The sequence below is a fragment of the Vitis vinifera genome, chromosome 6 (assembly GCF_030704535.1).
Source record: "Vitis vinifera cultivar Pinot Noir 40024 chromosome 6, ASM3070453v1".
Taxonomy (NCBI): domain Eukaryota; kingdom Viridiplantae; phylum Streptophyta; class Magnoliopsida; order Vitales; family Vitaceae; genus Vitis; species Vitis vinifera.
In genome coordinates, this window is record NC_081810.1 from 22188667 (window position 1) to 22208838 (window position 20172).

The following is a 20172-nucleotide window of genomic DNA, read 5'->3' on the forward strand; positions in this document are numbered from 1 at the left end:
TTTGGAAATCAAATTTATACTTTTTAGATATTATTATGGGGAATTTGTGCTTTGGAGCTGATATTTGGGAATTATATCATTTTCGGAACACAACAATGAGAAATATGATAATCAACTTTTAATATGAAAAGTATTATCGCTTTTGTGCACTCTGAGTCGACTCCATCTTTTGTACCCAAATTGCTCTTCCGTTTCTCTAGTTCAACATCCTCAGCATCATCCCAACCTCCATGTCACCACCCGATCTGAATCTTTTCTTCTCCCATTTGGAAGTTTTCTATCATTTTTCTTCCTTGCCAACAACCCAAAATTTCTTTCATTTCAGTTCAGAAACTTAAATCCAAAACTCCAAGGCGGTGTCAAAACGAGCATTTCGTCATGCCTCTAGCTGAGATGCCTCAGCTGGACACTTGCCTTGAGCCTTAGCTGCAGCTAAATCTCGTCTAGGAGCCATGAGAGTTCAAGAGAATCCTGGAAAAACGAAATGGAGCTCGGGTGGAGAGAGTAGACACCCAAAAACCGAAACCCTAACCTCCAAATGCATCATAGACTCACAAATCTATGTCCAAGATATCTCTATCAGCAAAAATAACACCAAACATCCCTTCCAGACCACTAAATCGGCGAAGCCCTTGAAGAACCAAAGGAAACGGTGCAAAAAATGAAGCGCGAGAGACTCTTAAAATACTGGGTCCCGACAAACCAGTCAACCGATCCTTGAACTGGTTGAGCGATTGAGAAGAAAAGTCTACTAGAAGAAAAAGTTCACATTTGGTATTTTGGTGACTATACTTTAGGTACTACCTTAACAATCCTTAGGTACGACTTTAATCTACCTTAAGTACTATCTTAACTGATCTTAGGTACTACCTTAGTTAAACTTGGGTACTACCCGTGTGAAGTCTCAGAACTTTATTTGTGGATATTACTTACTTCATTTGTGACCCTTAGAACATGTCATTTTGTGATTAATTAGTGTGATTAGTTGGTTCACCTTTGATATTTTGGTGATTGTACCTTAGGTACTACCTTAACCGATCTTAGGTACTACTTTAGTTAAACATGTGTACTACCTATGTGAAGGCTAGGAACTTCAATTGTAGATATTACTTACTTCATTTGTAACCCTTAGAGCATGCCATTTTGTGATTAATTAGTGTGGTCAGTTGGTTCACCTTTAATATTTTGGTGATTGTACCTTAGGTACTACCTTAATTAGGTACAACCTTAATCTACCTTAGGTATGACCTTAATCTACCTTAGGTACAACCTTAACTGACCTTAGGTACTACTTGTGTAAAGCTTTAGAGAGAATGTTTGTTCCATCTCTTGACCAGTACTTGACCGAACCTCGATCAATACTTGATTGAACCTCGATCGAGAATAAAATGCTACTGGAGGAGAGATAAGATGCTTTGCATCTCTCGATCGGACATCGATCGGGTAGGGGTAACCGATCGATTGGTTTTATGTCTAAAACTAAAAAGGAGACCAACCCGCTCCTAGACATTTGAATAAGCTGAAACTGAAATCGGGGAGCAAAGAGAAAAGGACATTTGTGGCTAAATCATGAAAACATAGAAGGACAAATAATAGAAATTGTGTCCACGATGAAACAACTATTGTTTCTTACACCAACCCGCATTTATTAATGTATGTGAATCATTTGAGTGATCAATATCATTTCTACTGCAAGATTTAGTTCTTTCATCTACTACCCAGACTTCATGGGTTTTAATAATGGGTAACTACCAAAACAAGATGCTTCAAACCATATGAGGTTTTTTATTTTAATTATTATTTTTATATTTTAGTTGCAATGCTATGCTTGGGTAAATTTGTTTTCCTTCTGGTCAAATTAATATTGATAAAGATATTTTTTTCCAAAATCAAAATAACAATTGGATTGAAAAAATAAAGAATATTTAACCATCTTATTATTTTATGACTGACATGAAAAATTAAATGGAAAACAAGAGGATAGAGGGTCCATTCATGAGTCTACCTATCTCTGAGGTATCTATTTTTTTATTGTAATTAAAATACCTTATTTATAAGTCATACATGTATAAATATTATAAAATAAAAATATAATACTTTTTATAAATTAATAAATATTCATTTATCGATAAATCAATAACCCTATTAAGATAATAATTTTTCTTGGTCTCAAAAGTATTATTTATAAGGTTACACAAAAATGATGCTACAGGTTACACAAGATTCATTCTATTGGTAACTGATATTGTTGTTGCCGATGAAATAAGCAAATCTTAACCAAGATCTATATATGATATGAGAATTACAAACAAGAGGTCTTTGGTAAATTAAACAACAAAACCCTAAATCTGCATTAACTAAAAATATAATAATCAATTCACCTAAACAAAGTACAACTACTTGATAACAATAAAAATTTGGGTGGGCCATGTTGCTTCTTCAAAGTCCACATAAGTAGACATAACCTCCTAGTCCCTTGTCTCTAGCGCAATCCAATATCTACATAAATCATAGGATCTTGTCATATATCTCAATAAAGAAAGAGCATTGATTTTTAAAGATAATAGTTAGGTTAAAAGTTAGTACCCATAGCTGTTGAAGTTTCTTGTAGTGACAGATTAACTTTATCAGCTCAGTTCCATGAATCTCTAAAGCATAACTCAGGTTGAAGGAGATCAAATTTGAGCAAATGGGGTTAATAGCTAACATTGTAGTTGCCATAATTGCTATTATGAATTACTATTGCAAAATATAGTGCAAAATGTATATAATTCATACATATATACCACATTTTAGGATAATAATAGTGATTGTTAATTAAAAAATTCAAAATATAACATGTCAAGTTTAACTAAGGTAGTACCTAAGGTATAGTCACCAAAAAACTAAAGGTGAACCAATTAACCATACTAATTAATCACATAATGACATGCTCTAAGGGTCACAAATAAAGTAAGTGATATTCACAAATGAAGTTTCGAGACTTCAAATAGATAGTACCCAAGGTTAGTTAAGGTTGTACCTAAGGTAGATTAAGGTTGTACTTAAGGGCTATTAAGGCAATACATAAGGTATAGTCACCAAAATACCAAAGATGAACAAATAATCTCTTTCTTTCAGTAGACTTTTTTTCCTGGTCGCACGACCTGTTCGAGGATCGATCGATCGGTTTGTCGGGACCCAATACTGTAAAAGTATCTTGGGCTTCATTTTTTGCATCATTTATTTTGGTTCTTCAAGGGCTTCGCCAATTCAGTGGTCTATGAGAGATGTTTGGTGTTATTTCTTGCTGATAGTGCTATCTTGGACACGAATTTGCGAGTTTATGATGCATTTGGAGGTTAGGGTTTTGGTTTTTGGGTACCTACTCTCTCCACTCAAGCTCCATTTCATTTTTCTCGGATTCTCTTGGACTCTCATGGCTCCTAGACGAGAGGCTAAGGCTCAGGACAAGTGCCCAGCTAAGGCATATCAGCTAGAGGCACGCTAAAAGGTGCATTTTGACACCACCTTGGAGTTTTGAATTTGGGTTTCTGAACTGAAATAAGAGAAATTTTGGGTTGTTAACAATGAAGAGAGATGAGAGAAAATCTCCAAATGAGATAAGAAAACATTCAGATTGTGTAGTGACATGGAGGTTGGGATGATGCTAAGGATGTTGAGCTAAAAAAACGGATGGGCAATTTGGGTACAGAAGATGGAGTTGGCTCAGAGTGTACAAAAACGATAATCCTTTTAATATTAAAAGTTGATTCCCGTATTCCCCATTGTCGGGTTCCGAAAACCATATAATTCCCAAATAGCAGCTCCAAAACATAAGTTTCCCCATTATTATAGGCATTGGGTGCTTGCACTTTTCAAAATATTCATGCATAGTCCTTTTATGCATTAGACACCTTTGAAATGCCTAATTACAATAGGCTTGTTGCATGTGGTATATTAGTATGATAAATTAGGAAAATACAATTGACTAATGATATTGAGTTATTCTAATAAGTTATCAGAAAAATGAGTCTAACTCTTCAAAGCTAACCAAGCAATCTCTAAAATACCTTGATATGCAAAGACAATGTATAAATCAACCTTACAAAGTATTAATTTTGAACATATCCTCGTTATAGATGTACATGATAAGCAATTACCTTTTGACAATAATCGGAGGAAACTCCATCATGATAATCCAATCAAAATTAACTAAACTATGATTAAAATTTTATTATAAATAGTTGCAATGAAGATTCAAATGAGCAAATCATTGAACTTCTAACTGCTTTGCTAGAAGTAACTCTTTTGATAAAGACCGTGATTTTTAGTTATCTTCAATCATATCACAAATCATTAAGATAAACTTATCAACTATTACTCAAACTAATGGTTTTCTTTCATTATTTTTATCTATCATTTGATTTAAACAATGAAAGCTTCATTGGTAACTTTTTAGGTGATTTTTTTAAAATTTATTATTTAGATATTTGAAGAAGTTCAATAAACATGAAAAGTTGAGGGGAATTTTGAAAAGTTATCATAATTTAAAGTATTAAAAGTCAATTTTCTAGTCGAAAGTCTTATATAGTGTTTGGTATGTATCTTAATAAGCAAATATGATAATGAGTTTTTCTTTTTTTATAAAATGGGACAAACTTTATTTTAGAATCAACCTAATTAAGTTAAATAACACAAGAGATGAGGATATTTAAAAAGTACTATCTCATTTGAATATCTTTGGCCGATAAAAGGAAAGAGAGAGAAAAAAAAAATGGAGTCTTAGGACTTGGAGTCCAAGGAAGAGGTGGACAACAGACAAAAAGGCATGATATGATGGCCACACCGCCACACAAAAGCAAATGATTAAACTAGATTAAACCAAAAAAGTAGAAGGTTGCTAGCTGCCACCCGACCCCAATTTGGAAAGCAACTGGCCCCCGTTTCCTAGCTTCAGTAGCAAGGCAGCCCCAGTGCCCAGCCCCACCCATTCACACACAAACAATAAGTAGCCGTTTGAAGCCCTGACTGAGACTGAAAGTGACAACGTCCTTCCCCAATCCAATGCCCATAACAGTTGTTGCCTTGTTGGAGATGTTGATGTTGATTCCAGGCCAATAAAGATAGGACTAAGGAGGGCTACTGGGTTGTGTTGGGCACAAATTACAAGGCCTTGGTACTAAGAAATCATAATAACCAAACTCAAATCTCGACCTGATGTGAGAGGTCGAGGGTGTGGGTGAGAGTGTTGGCCCAAGTGAGGCATGGAGTAACCCATTTTTATGCATGAAAGGGTTACTTTTTAAAGAAGTTATTTTTATCAAAATAATATAAAAAAAGAAGAAATATTTAGGGCTTTTTTTTTTTCCTGTTTTTATATTTTTTATTCTTAAAAACAAAAAACATAAAAAAAAACTTATTTAGGGAGGGGATATATTTTTATTTTTTACGTTTTTTGTGTTGTCAAAAATCACTTTTTATATTTTTTAGAACAAAAAAGATGTTTATATTATTTTTTTATTGTTTAAATAATAGATTATTTTTTTTAATTATTTTTTTGTATTTCAAATGTGAGCTTCACCCAACCACCAGATCCTCACCTATAAACCATTTCTTCCTCCTTAAATTATTTAAATTAATATATTTACATATGATAACAAAATCATCATTTGTTTAAGAAAATTATAATTAATATAAAAATTTCAAAATAAAATCATTTTTTTAAATTTAAATAAATTGTAGATATGAAAATTATTTATATATTTATAATAACAAATTATTGAAAAAAAACACTTTATTAATGAAAAAGTAACTTTCAATCATTTTTTTTTATTTCACTTATTTTAATTTTTTTTATTAATTCAATTAAACATGTTTTTTTTTAAACAAAAACTATTTTTCAGAATTCAATTCCTAAACACAATTTTTTTTTTTTTCTAAAAACACAAAAAAAACAAACTATTCTTAAAAACTATTTTTAGAGCAACCAAACAAGAGCTTAGATTTTTAAAATTAGATTTTCGATGAACATTTCAATAATAAAAAAAAGTCTGGGACGGTGTGTGGAATAAATAAGTGTCTCAACTTTCAAACACATTTTCTGAGATTCACCGGTGTTTCTTATTAGACCTTTGCCTTTCTCCATCTCCTCCTCCACTCCAGGGCCCGCTGATTTGGACTTGCACTCGGATTTTGTTTTGAAAGCAAAAATGAAAAGGCACAAAATAGTTTTAAGCTGTCTGAAAAATTTAAGGGAAAATATAAAAAAAAGAAAATAAAAAAAAATAGAATGAAAAAAAAGTTAAATTAAATAAATTATTTTTGTATATTTTTTTCAAACTCACTTTACTTATTTTACTTTATTATAATAAGATTAAATATTTTAAATATATATAAATTTTAATTATATTTAATTTTTTTATTTTTATGTTTTTTTATAATGAAATCAGATATAAAAATAAAAAAAAATCATTTTTTTAACACTTTTTTTTTTTTTTATTAATATTTTTCAGAACCAAACATATCTTAACAATATTTGATATATCTTTGTTAATGAACAATCACCAAATTTGAGATTTCCACTATGAATATGAGATGCTTTTCTATACTGGGAGTTATGGCAGACATGACCCTTAGAGTCCTTGGGTGGGTGTGAGAGCAGCCTCACAATTAAAGACTCAGCTCTGCTACTCCAGTAATCGGTACCTATTTTTAAGTTTTATTTTTTAAATATTTCTTTCGAATATAAGAATATCATTATTTTCTAATGCTAATGTTTGGTTCTTAGGAAAGGGAAAATACAGGTAAAGAAAATAGAAAGAAAAAGTACGAGGAAAGACGATATAAAGGAAACGTGTAAGGAAAATGTGGCTAGAGGTTGATTGGGCTTCTTTAAATGCAAACCGGCCCGGCCCAGCAGTTGTAGCCCTGGTTCTGCAGCAAGACTCAAAAGAGTCTAAGACGCTGTCTCTGCTAAACCCTTTTGGCCACCATTCACCGCATAGGGAAGGCATCGAGGAAGCCAGGTAACTCTCAGGGTTTATGATTTTCGTGGCAGTTATATGTTCTAATTAGATTTTCTTTGATTTTTATATGGGAAAAGCAAATATTGATTTGGGTATTGTTGCTTTCAGAAAAAAAATTCATATATTTTGATGACTACAATGATTCTGTGACTCCATCCCTTTGTGGGTTCTTTACAGAATAGGATGAAAATCTTCATACATATGTTTTCTTATCCCATCTGTTTTGGGTTTTATAATTGACTAGTCAAATCTGCTGTTAGCTATATGTATATATATGGTGTTCGTGAGGATTACTCGTGCCCATTATTAGGAATGCCTTTACGGTTGGTCGTTCTGTTGGTTTTGAAGAACTTCACCAACTACTACAGAAGAAAATTGGGGTTTAAAGAGGTTCTTGTTAGTGTTTTTATTAATTAGGGAAGAAAAGATATGGGTTTTGCTTTAATGCAGAAAATTAGTAAGGGCTTTCATTATTGTGTTTTTCCAAATGTCTTCCTATAAATCATTGGCAATTTTAGTGTCAATCATAGCAGCTTCAGGAACTATTATCTTAGGTTGCTTTTTATGCCTGGGAAGCCATTTGATTATGTTTTATCAAAAGCATGAAGTTTGATGAATATTATTGTGGGAAGCATAATATATTTCAAGTTCAATTTTAACATTGTTAGGAGCATTGGCAGGATGTGAAGTATAAGTAGAACTGCCAAGAGAAATTTCTTTTCATGAAATGATTTAGAGACAAACAAATTAAGCAGAGGTTTTCGGTGTTTTTTACCCATAAAAAAAAAACAGATGTAATGGGTTGAAAATAATTAAACATACCTTTATCTTTTCCTGGATCCCAAAATACTGGAATAAAGTCATTTGGACTTGATTTACAATTACGTCCTAGATAGAAGTAAACTTTCTGATATTGCTGAGTTTGCATGCTTGGCACTGAAAACAGAGAATGTAATTGTTGTTGTTGGATCCAGCAAATCAACGGATTGCTGAGAGGGATGGTCCTGACAATAGTGCCATCCCATTGTCATTGCTCTGCAGAGACATTGGAATGGAGACTTGCAAAAGCACATCTTGGATCATAGTCAAGATGATAAGAGTTCATTTTGTTCACACCCTCCTTTGATCATCTTCTCATGTTGAAATATTGGGAGTTCCCAAAAAAGTGTATAGAAAATGTCACAGGAAGGAATTGAGTCAATTAAAATAAGCAGCCAAAAATAGATTTTGGACATAATGTTCAATGGACAAGTGAAGGATTTGGGCAGTATAGTGGTTTTTCTTTTCATAATAGTGCATTAATGACCGTCATCTAGAATAAAAGAAGTAGACCTATCAGAGGTAGAAGCTAAGGGAGGGATATGAGTAATTTTTGGAAGCCTTTAGGAAGATGTAAAGGCTGGAGGGTGGCAAGATGTCCAGCAGTGCTTGAAGAAAGCATGGATATTCTAATGAACTGCGTATTCTTTGGCATAGTGAACAGTCATGTAATTATAGTAGTACAAAAACTGGTTAAGCACTGGTCTGTTTTTGTTCTCTTTCACATTGCATGCAGGTACTCTTAAAATGATCTTGTTAATTTTTAAGCAGTAGAAGCATGAAGTCTACCGGGTACATTGAGGGGTGGTGTCTTTTTTGATGCATATATGGATTAAACATCTTGTTTAGGTGAACATGGATAACATAATGTTACTGCTGATGAAATTCTATTACAACTGATGATGCCTGAATTTATTTGGCTAACTGGATTCGAGTAGCAATTGTGGTTGGGGCATTTTTGTTTACACTAGGAAAAACATTTAGATATTAATGTTGATTAAAGAAATATACTTGTCTTTGGACATTTTTATGGTAACTGTGTTCTTACTTTGTTTTTTGGCTATCCTTCTGAATGATGTAATTTTTCTTTATTGGCAGAAAATAGGGGTTCCTTCTAAGACAGAAGCATAATGAGATTGGAGAAATGCTGGTTCTGTTCCTCTACCGTATATCCAGGGCATGGTATTCAGTTTGTTCGGAATGATGCAAAGGTAAATTGTCTCTTTCTTTTCTAGTTTCTCCATGAGTACTAAGATCTATTTTATTGCCATAGACTAGTGTACTATTATCTAAATGTTGTGTGTTGGTACTATTAAAAGTTTCTTATCTAGGGTTCACAGTTCATGTTAGACAGCAGAGACTGGAGTTGAACTGAAGTGAGAGTCCATACAATTAGCTTGGTAACAATTTTAACATAAGTCTACAACTGGTCCATAATGCATCCCAACTCAAATCTGACTCAAGGAATCCTTGCATCCTAAATCCTATTTTAATGGCATGTTTACTTCATTCTTGAGGAATAAGAGGAAAGGGAGTCATTCCCTTTCCTGCGATTCTAATACTGTTTGATTCTAAGAAAGTATTAAGGGAAAAAAGTGCTAAGGAAAATTATTTTCTCATATTTGGTTTTGCTATGGAAAATACAAAACAAAATTAAATGTAATTAAAATTAGTTATAAACTTATGTATTTTAAAACTATTTAATATTTGTATGGAAGAGTTAAAATAAGTGAAATGAGTTTGAAGTAGTCTATAAAAATAATTTATTGACTTTATATCTATTTTTTATTTTCCTTTACTTTTTTTTTTGCTTTTACTGTGCTTCTTTATTTTCTTTCTCACGCATTTCCCCTCAAATTTTCCAAGAACCAAATATAGCCTAAGCGTTTACGCTTGGAAACATGGTTCAAAGTCATGGTTGCAGTCATTGACTTAGAGGGTCTTGAGGGATATTGGTCTCAATATCTTGATTTGATATTGGACGATATGTGAAATAAGATGAATAAAAATTTTAAAAATTATAAAAATTGTCAAAGAAAAAAACAATTAAATAAGTTTAAAAAATTAATAAAATAAAATGTTATGAAAAGTAGAATTGTTTCGAGAATTTTTAATATTGAAATTGAAAATAAACCCAACTGTTTAATTATAAAACTCAAATACAAAAAACTGAAAAGTTACAATTTATATCACATTAATATTTAAAACAATAAAATAACACATTATTACCATACAATTCATATCACATATATTAGCATTTAAAACAATAAGAGAATACATTACTCCCTTGTAATCAAGTCCCCAATTCTCTAACCCACACCACAAAGAGAGAGAGAGATTACTCCCTTGTAATCAAGTCCCCAATTCTCAAACCGGCTTCCTTTGTAGCACACAACGAAGTGGAGAGAGATAAAAGACCAACACTTAGGATTGTCGTCAATGGAGGACAAGGGACCTGATATTTCTCACTTGTCACCACAATGACACTGTTGACAAGAAGGCACTGTAGTACATTTATTGCAAGGTTGGCGATGAAAGGCCCTCAATCTCCTCTTTTTATACACCGCAAAACAGTCATGGGAAGTGAAAATTTTTTCAAAGCTTCATTGGTGTTGTCTTTTTCATCATGGGTCTTCAATCATGGATTATGAAAAACTTTTCCTTTTAAAGAGAATCACTGATTTTTAGAGATTTCTCAGTTTTGACTGTTGTATTGTGTTCTTTTGCTATGATTTGGAAGGAAAGGAAAAACTTGATTTTTGAGTTGAACCCAAGATTTTTTTGGCAATTAAGATGATTTGCCCAAGTCAACTCGAAATCTCGACCGAATCCACTGAGTTTAATTGATTCGTGGCTGAGTCTTTGTTTAAGATGGTATTGGATATTGAACTCGATGATACCTTGAAACTTGCTTGGAATCAACCTCAGTGTAGGTCCTACTTTTAAGAAAACTCATTTCTCCAAAATGGAGAATGGATTTGCTTCATTTTTTTTTTATAGGTAAATAAGAATTGTATTAAAACAAAGAAAGTATACATGCTTATACAAAGAATAAAAGAAGGCGTGAAGACACAAAAACCTGCTACTGTGCCCTACCAAGACCTACCCAATCCACAAAGTCTAACAACGATAAAGAACCATCCTCAATATACAGTCTAACCCAATTTAGGAGGGAGATGGATTTGCTTCATCTCAACCCTAAACTTATTCATTTTCTTTAGGAAATGAATATTGGGCTAAATGTTGCCCTTTTTTGCCCTTAGCCTATTGTTTTATCTTGTATCAATTAATGTGTACATATATTATTTGAATTATATCTATCAAAAAAAAATGTGTACATATATTCTTTGAATTATGCTTATCCTAAATTATGCAGTTTAATTAATTGTAAAATATTACATATCATATTGCCCTTGAGGCCTTGCTCAATTGGTAATAGGGATGGGGAGGGATCGTGGGAGGTTTCAGGTTCAAGTCCCAATGGGGTCAAAATTTGACCTATAAAAAAAGACATATTTCAATAAAAAAAAATGCTTCTTAAACTATCAAATAATTTTCAATAAAAAATGATACCTTTATGATATTTTTATTAAACCTTTCAAAAAATTAAAAATTAAAATAGCTAGGGGAATGAGCAATTTTTTTTGCTTCCAATAATTTTTATTAATTTAAGATATTTAAAAAAAGAGACAAAGAAATTGAATATCTTAAAATTTTAAAAGAGTTCCACAGTAAAAAGTAATTAGAAAATTTTTCTAAAAGTATCAAGATTATCGAGTCATTTCTCATAATTTTTTGACTTTTTCTTGATAGGATAATATTTATTGGCATAAATTTGTTTTAATAAGCAATTTCTTCCCTTTGAAGTTGATTTGATGAAATAAATATAGTATTTTCTGGACTAATCAGGTTCACTAAGTTTTAAATTTTTCAATGCAAGATGAACTTTATAAATATTTTAATAATTTTTTTGTGACTTGAATAATTTTTTATCAATAAAAAAGAAAAATAAATTAAATATCTTTAATTTTGATAGTAGTTATAAAACAAGTAGAGAAGTTTTTATTTTTTTTTTAATTTTTTATTTATCTAAAGTCCATTTAATCACACAAAATCATTTAAGAAAAACATAGTAAGTTTAAGAAATGAGTTCTATTCCTTTTTACATCCATTTAAAGTGTCCTTTTCTCTAAAATCACAAAGCGGAAATTTTTTTATATAAGGACATTATAGTAAAATCATACATTTCCTTCACAGCTAGTAAACACTTAAAAAGAATCAATTTCATTCTTATTTCCTTTCGTAATAGTTTTGTAAACACATCAGTAAAATTCCGGATCGTGATTCTAATTTCTTCCATTCCCTATCCTTCTCATTCAGATTCCCTTTCTTTAAAAGTTTGGTAAATGGTACCATAAGTGCCTAATATCAAGTACCTTGTACCGCATAAATATTCATGATGTAAAGACATCTTTGTTGGTGATTGAGCCGAATCATTTTGTTGGAAGTTCTTGCCATCTCCATTTGGATTGTAATTAAAAAGGACCAAGCTAAAATGATCCGAGTTCTAGTTGGGTCAGTCGGGTAGGGTCTTTATTTAAGCAACAGGGATGCACCACAGTATCAATTTACAATCATTTTGTTTCTTATGTTACTGTAAAATATCTATAATGTGTGTTTTTTTTAAAAAAAAAAATTTTAGGTTCCTAATATCTATTGAATTAGATTAGCTGGTATTGGAGTATTGCTCTGCTCTCCCATGTTATCAAATCAAGTTAGGAATGCATTAATCACTGCTTGCAATCGTTTCTTTATTGCTCATAGCTCAAGTTCCTGATGGTAATCAATCTGCAGATTTTTCGGTTCTGTCGATCCAAATGCCACAAGAACTTCAAGATGAAGCGGAATCCTCGTAAAGTAAAATGGACCAAGGCCTATCGGCGGTTGCACGGCAAAGACATGACTCAGGTACACAAACTAATCTTCAATTAACCTTTTCCTGAAACAGTCCCATTTATATTCCTGTAATTATAGTCAAGAAAAACTAATGCGAGTTCATGTTTTTTCTGGGTCTGTCTTATTCCTTTTTAAAGGATTCAACCTTTGAGTTTGAGAGAAAGCGAAATAGGCCAGAGAGATATGATAGGAATGTTGCTGAGAATACTCTGAAGGCTATTAAGAAGATCGATAAAGTCAGAGTTGATAGAGAGGCCAGACACCATGCACTCAGGTTTTTCTTTCTCCTCCTTGTCGTCTATTTCAGAAAGCATCATGAGGTAGTATGTATCCTTAAATCCTAGTAACATTCATTGAATTTTTTCGGCAGAATGAAGGGCAAGAAGGCCAAGGAGCAAAGGGAAGCAGCAAAAGAGTTGGAGCAGAGCATCCACATGGTCAAAGCTCCTGCTGTGCTTCAGCAAGAGCCATCTCTCACCTTGCCCAAGATCAAAGTCAAGGTTTCCCAACAACAATCGGAGGAAAATCATGCCATGGAAGAGTGATTTCACTACTGGGCAATTTTGTTGCGTTTATATTTTTGTGTTTGGATGGTTTTGGAGCTCCAAGATCGTAATGGGAGGAACTGGAATAGTGTTATTGGTGTCTACAAAAGCTCATGATCTTGTTTTCTTTTCATAGTTGATGATGAGATAGCTACTGATTTCTTCTGTTTGTGGAATATTGGAAAACTGTGGTTTGAACATGAATTGTAATTTTAAATTATATTGAATCAAATCTCGTGTAGCAATTGAATTTGGCTTGTCGGATAGGAGAGTAGATCCTCCAGAGTATTGTTGGGAGAGTGATGATAATCAAAATAGTAGACGTGATGAACCCTATATTCAAAAGTCTCAGAGATGTCTTTTCTGTAGGCAATAAACATGTACTATTGATAAATTATTCCTTCACGTTTTTATAAACTTAGAACCTATAAAAAATATGCTTCTTTATCCATATATAAAACTAAATGACACATTAGATTATATGGTAACTTTTGTTTCAGGATGGGTTGATACCTATAATCTACCTTTAAAATGTGCAAATGGCACACGGGCTTTCTCCATCTATATGTCAATGTAGAAGTAAATTATACTGCAAGGATGAAAATATAAATTTGGACTAATACATTGGTTATTCGATTTTATAAATATATTAGAATATATCAGAAAGCATTAGTGAAATTTTGAACAAATATCCATGGGGTGAAAAATGATCAAAACTCATAAAAATGTTAGTAAAAACTCTAAAAAGTGATATAAGAAATAATAAATATATTAAGATTATTTTGTTAAAGAAGTATATATATGATAATTTGGTATATACAATAATGTTTTTTTAAAGTAAAAATTTGTTTGAAAATCTAAAATATTTTCAATTTTTTTTTATATTTTATAAATATTTGTTTCAAAATAACTTTTATTATAATATGATTTTTCATATTTGTACAATTATATTTTAAAACTGTCACACCACTCCAATTTAGATTGAATAACAAAAAAGAGGTAAAGTCAAATAATCTTCTTCACAATATACATACTATGTATAGAAATACAGTACAATTAATTATGGACATCCATAGAAAGAGAATATAAAAAAGAAAAAGGCTTTTTATAATTATTTTTTTATCATACATAATTGCCAATAAGAATTTGATGTTGATAAATCCGTAAATCTAGAAATTCATTTTGAACTATTGAACCTTCTCAAACTATTTCTTTTGAAGAACCAAAAAGATTTGTGCTAAAATAAAATAAGAAAAATTTATTTTGTAAAAAATAAACTAAAATATTTCAAGTAAAACAAGTTCAAAATCATAATAATTAACTATGCCTTTAAATTTTCCCTTCCGTTTTGGAAACAGAAATAGCATGCACAGCAGGTAGACGATAGCGGAAGCAACGGTCACCACACAAAAACCCCCAACCTGATTTTAGCGCGAAAACAACGAGAAGACAAAAAAAAAAAAAAAACACTCCCAAATGTTTTGCGCAGCACCCCATCTTCTTCTCCACAGATGCTTCTCCACATACACCAGACCCCACCCTAGCTCCATCACAGTCCGATCTTCTTCGAGCCTCCAAGAGATCCACGAGTCTACGCCGGAATCCAAGGAACAGGGAGGACTGAGCTCGCAGCTCTACGCCTCCACTCCCTTCCCTCCAATCAAGGTTGCGAAGAGGGTGGTGCTGGTGAGGCACGGGCAGAGCACGTGGAATGAGGAAGGTAGGATCCAAGGGAGCTCCAATTTCTCTGTCCTCACTCAGAAAGGTGAGGCTCAGGCCGAGACCTCTCGCCAGATGCTCGTTGACGATGCCTTCGACGTGTGTTTCTCCAGGTTTATTTTTCTTTCCATTTTCTAATATTTCCTTTTCTGAAATTAAGAAAAGTAATCTACAAGTTCCAATTAAACCCGCCTTTTGTTCTGTTTCTCTGAAATTCTATTTCGGAATTGTTATTTAAAACTTGAAAAGAGTAGTTAGGTCAAAAGTTGCTTCCGGCTGTCTATGTCTCTAATTTTATTTGAATTTTCTTGATGGAATTTGGAATGCTTATCTAATTTTAATTTCTCTGAATTTGCGTTTGGAGGTTCAAAACACATGCCATAGATAGTAGATATTTTCTTTGTCAATGAAATTTAATCCCTGATGGCTTCTCAAGTGCAGCTCAGTTGTTGGCCTTTTTTAGATTCTTAGTCTCTTAACTAGAGCAGCAATGTTTTTGTTTTTGTTTTTTTTTTTTGCTTCAGCCCCCTGACTAGATCGAAGAGAACAGCTGAAATTATATGGGGTACCCGCAAGGAGGGGATCATTACAAACTCTGACCTGCGGGAAATCGATCTTTATTCATTTCAAGTTAGTTTGGTTTCTTACTGTTGTGTTTGTTTTATAGGAAGCCAATTTTCTCTTCTTCTTTCTCTCTTTTTATTTTTATTTTTTAATATGCTTCAATGTTAAATAGACAAATAGATGGAAATAATATCTTAGACCAATGGTTGTGATACTATTGATTGGCTTCAGGGCCTCTTAAAGCATGAGGGAAAAGCAAAATTTGGTGCGGCTTTTCGTCAATGGCAGATGGATGCTGCTAATTTCAATATTGATGACCATTATCCAGTGAGGGAGTTGTGGGCACGTGCTAGATGCTGCTGGACTAAGATCCTCACTCATGAAAGCAAGTCTGTTCTTGTGGTTGCTCACAATGCCGTTAATCAGGCTCTCGTTGCAACGGCAATTGGTACTGTTTCCCATCTTATTGTTAACTTGGTGCTTTATTATGTAAATTGCCATTTTCAATGTAGTTTTTTTCTTCCCTTTTCTTTCTGGCGATTAGGTCTAGGAACAGAGTATTTCAGGATTTTACTCCAGAGCAACTGCGGTGCAAGTGTGCTGGATTTCACTCCACAAGCTGATGGTGGGCCTCCATATATTTGTCTTAATCGTTTAAATCAGGTATATGGTTTAATGCATAGAAAATTTAATATGCAAATTTTTACACTATTTTTACTTGGTTGCTTGGTTGTCTTTATGTCTGGGCCGTGTCAATGATTTTAGGATAAATTCTCCTGGGCATGAACTAGAAAAGGATGACATGATTCAACGTCTGCTTTATTTATTTGTTTGTCTTTTTTGTTTTATTTTATTTTATGTTTTAAAGTTGGAATTTCTGATGCCTTAGTTGCATCAGGGTCTCTCTTTGCTTGTGTGCCAAAAACTGTGTCCAAGTTTGACCAGAGCAATTGAATGGAAGTCATCTCAAAACAGTTGTGCTGAATTGTGGTTTATTTTCATTATTTTTGTGGGGTGTTTATTTGGGGATAATGTGATTCCTGGCAATCGCTTTAGGGTCCTTTCTTTCTTAGCTGGCTTATTGGCTTAGAATGCATGGAGAATGTAATTGCACATAAACACTTACAACAACTCAAACAAAACCTTGTCCAATTTCCAACCGTCAAAACAGAAAGGAGAAAAAATCTGAAATGTTTTCCACCCTTAATTGGTAGGTTTTTTTCTTTTCCACATCACATATGTCTGTTAAATTGATATTGTTGATTGTTCAAAAAGAGCTGTATTACGTCAGTCTTTTTTCATCATTCAGATTTACCTAAGGTCATATTGTTCCTTATATCAGAACCATTATTAAAGTTTCTACTTTGAAAATTAGATTGATTCATTAAGGTTTTAAACACCTAATTTTATTCCAACCAGGTTGATATTTCAGAGCATGCAGTTTAACCAAGCTAATTGGCAGACTACTGTATTGGCCAAATCAACTGTTAGTTGGTCTTGAGTGGGTGGTCTTTTAAGTTTTCAGTGCATACAATTTTTTCCTCAAACATTTTGAAATTTCTTGTAAGTCTATGGGATATGTAATATTTGATCATTGGAAGCTTCAGTAGTGTGTCTTAGAGTATCTAAGTCTTAAACACTATACATTGGGCGTTGTATTGAGCTTTATCCAGATGAGAAACTTATATTTCAAGGAAACAAGTTAAAAATGGTGCCTCTAGATCAGGAACCTTTAAATCTATGACACACGATTGTGTCTTGCTTAAATCATGTTTTACAAAAATAAGCTTCACGTCTATTATTGCAATCAGTCTATAAAAAAAAATGAAAGGATTAGGATCTAGTTCATCTTGTGTGTTTTTGTATCTTTCTAACCATCAAGTAGAATCCAATAAATAATAATTTGGGTGACTCATGCTAGAGATCAATTTTCCAAGAAGATCATTTTTCTGGAGTATAACAAATCATTTATTTAAAATGTTCATATACCAAATGATTTATTTAAAATATTCTACAGTTTAAACACAATCAGTGTACCAGCTATAAGTTGAACATGTGAATCGCCAGAACATGTTATTTTTTCTTTGTAATTAAGAATGTCATTTATTGTCTTTAAGTTGTTTAAGTGGCTCTGCATTTTTTCCTTGTGTGTATTTTGTGGAGTAATTTTGTTGTCATATAATTGGCTTTGAACCATTGATGCAGACCCCTAGTTCACCTGTTGCTGGTGGAAGTTCTGCAGGCAGAAAAACCAGTAAGCGTATCATACTTGTCTGTCATGGATCACAGGCTAATACAGAGGTATGGACAAAGTTTTTTAACATCCAAAGTTACCAGTGTATGTACAAGTGAAGTTTGGAACTGCCCAAGACTTAAGGCAGTCTTGATAAACAATGGAATAGTTGTATGAAATTTTGGAAATGATCAGTTAATCTTATTTACACTCGTATGACTCATCATATCTGACAGACATGCCTATAGAAGGAAATGCCAAGCATGTGCATGTGGGTGTGAATGCATGTGTTATCAGGTCTGGTGATTTATACAAATATTTTTATTTATTTTTCCTGGAATCCTAATTTACCTTAAAACTGCCAAGCATATATAGTAAAATAGCTGTTCAACATGCCTGCTAGACAGTGAAATTCTCACAAAGTCATATTTGAACTGCTTGACAGCCTCCTTAATTATTCTGCAGCCCTTTGGTTTATTTATTTTTTCAAATCCCAGTGCTTTAAACATCATCGTTAATGTTCAACAGGTCAGTTTTCCTAATTTAGGGGACCAACCAATGAACATGCTTGGGTTAATACAGGTACAACATCTATATCATTTGCATATTGTATTGTTTGGTTAAAAAGGAATATGATCTGATTTTCTTGTGCGCATACACAACAGGCCCAAAAAACTGCTGAGCTACTTCTTGATTTGAAGGTGAGCTGCATAATTAGCAGCCCTAAGATTGCCTCTGTTGAGACAGCCACAACCATCTCCAGAGTAAGATCATCCTCAATGTTCTTGATCATCATATAACAATTCATATTCTTTCTGTTGAAATGAGTATCAAATTCCACTGCAGAGCTCTCTACTTATTCCAACTGGTTGACTTGCTTATAGGTGCAAGAAGCTGCAGATTGCTTGGGGGCTGATTGTGTGCCTCGCTATGTTGAGATGAAGCAAATGCAGGACCTTGATCTTGAAAAAATACTTGGGCAATCAAAACAGGCAAGTATCTAAATATTAAATATTTGAGATTTTCCTCATGCCTTATTCAGTTGCTGAGGAAAGATACAACATAAAAGAACTTAGGATCTTATTACAATTTACATAATTATTGTCATGATTTTCAATTAGTTTTCTCCATGTTTCTCTGGAAACTAAATGGGGCATGAACAAAAAGAAAATGAATTAAATTTTTTCTTGGCATGACTAGTCTTGAGTTTAAAATGACCAAAATTGTGTTCATCTGGAAGATTAGAACCCTGCATGCTAGATTTTAGAGAATTGCATCTTGAAAGTGTCTATACCTGTTACCACTTTGCTCTATTTACAATGACAAATGAGTTCATGGGGCTAGCTGAACTAACTACTCTGTTATCTTGAGTGTTTGCCTGAGTGTGTCTATTATTTCTCCATCACAGGAAGCCACCAAGGTCCCACAAAATCAGCCTGGTTGGATCAATGGATTCAACGATGGAGTAATGACAGCATTGTGGGATCAATCAGGGAAGACCTGGGAATCTATATTGGAAGAACTCTCTGATGAATCCGAGCAACAAAAAGTTGTTGTAGTAGTTGGCCATCCGGCAGTTCACATTGCACTCATGGGGCGGTGTCTAAATCTGACCAAGGAATGGATGGGGTCATTTCATCTTGATGCAGGCAGCGTCAGTGTCCTTGATTTCCCTGATGGGCCTGGCGGTAAAGGCGTGGTCCGGTGCATAAATTACACTGCCCATTTGGGAAGATGGTCAATACCCATCACGAGATCAACATCTGATGATGAAGAGTTTTAGCTGCAACCTGGTCCACTGCATAAAGTACACTGCCATTGGGGAGATGGCTATTTTCTCCTTACAAAATTAAAAAAAGAAAAAAAAACCTGTAAGAAGTTTGTAAACTGTAACAATGTATATAGCTGTTCGGAAGATATACCTTCTTCGTCCATTAATAGGAATCTTCAAGTGGGCTGTGAAATGAAATGTTCGTCCTAAATGGAAAAATACAAATCTTTTTTTTTTCCCTCTTATTATGGTCTCTTGTCAATATCTGTGGGCCATGTACATGCGAGAGTTCTCTTTTAGAAATGATATTTTATAATAAAATGTAAGTGTTAGAAAATAAAATATGAAGTTAAAAAAGGAAAGTGGAGAAAGAAGGAAAAGAAATGCATAGAGTTACCCACAAAGTCTATGGTTTGTCCGGTAACTGTTTTAAAAAATAATTTTTAAAAATAGTTTTTGAAAACTGTTTTTTGAATTTTATAAAACAAAAATTTATTTGAAAACTTAATTGTTTTTTAATATTTTTAAATATATTTTAAATTAAATTTTATAACTAGT

At 33.0% G+C, this 20172-nt stretch overlaps 2 protein-coding genes across 2 annotated transcripts; both read left to right on the top strand.

Moving 5' to 3' along the window:
• Positions 1 to 6855: 6855 nt before the first annotated feature.
• Positions 6856 to 13577, top strand: LOC100250021 (probable ribosome biogenesis protein RLP24). The gene is made up of 5 exons (XM_002268453.5): positions 6856 to 7007; positions 8925 to 9037; positions 12681 to 12794; positions 12920 to 13056; positions 13153 to 13577. Exons 2-5 carry the CDS (start codon positions 8957 to 8959, stop codon positions 13325 to 13327), a joined length of 507 nt encoding a protein of 168 aa, XP_002268489.1. The 5' UTR covers positions 6856 to 7007; positions 8925 to 8956; the 3' UTR covers positions 13328 to 13577.
• A 1127-nt stretch (positions 13578 to 14704) lies between these two features.
• LOC100255054 (probable 2-carboxy-D-arabinitol-1-phosphatase) lies at positions 14705 to 19859 on the top strand. Its single transcript, XM_059737642.1, has 9 exons — positions 14705 to 15159; positions 15571 to 15676; positions 15842 to 16058; positions 16155 to 16273; positions 17816 to 17911; positions 18372 to 18425; positions 18509 to 18607; positions 18728 to 18839; positions 19256 to 19859. Exons 1-9 carry the CDS (start codon positions 14804 to 14806, stop codon positions 19624 to 19626), a joined length of 1530 nt encoding a protein of 509 aa, XP_059593625.1. The 5' UTR covers positions 14705 to 14803; the 3' UTR covers positions 19627 to 19859.
• The last annotated feature ends 313 nt before the right edge of the window (positions 19860 to 20172 follow it).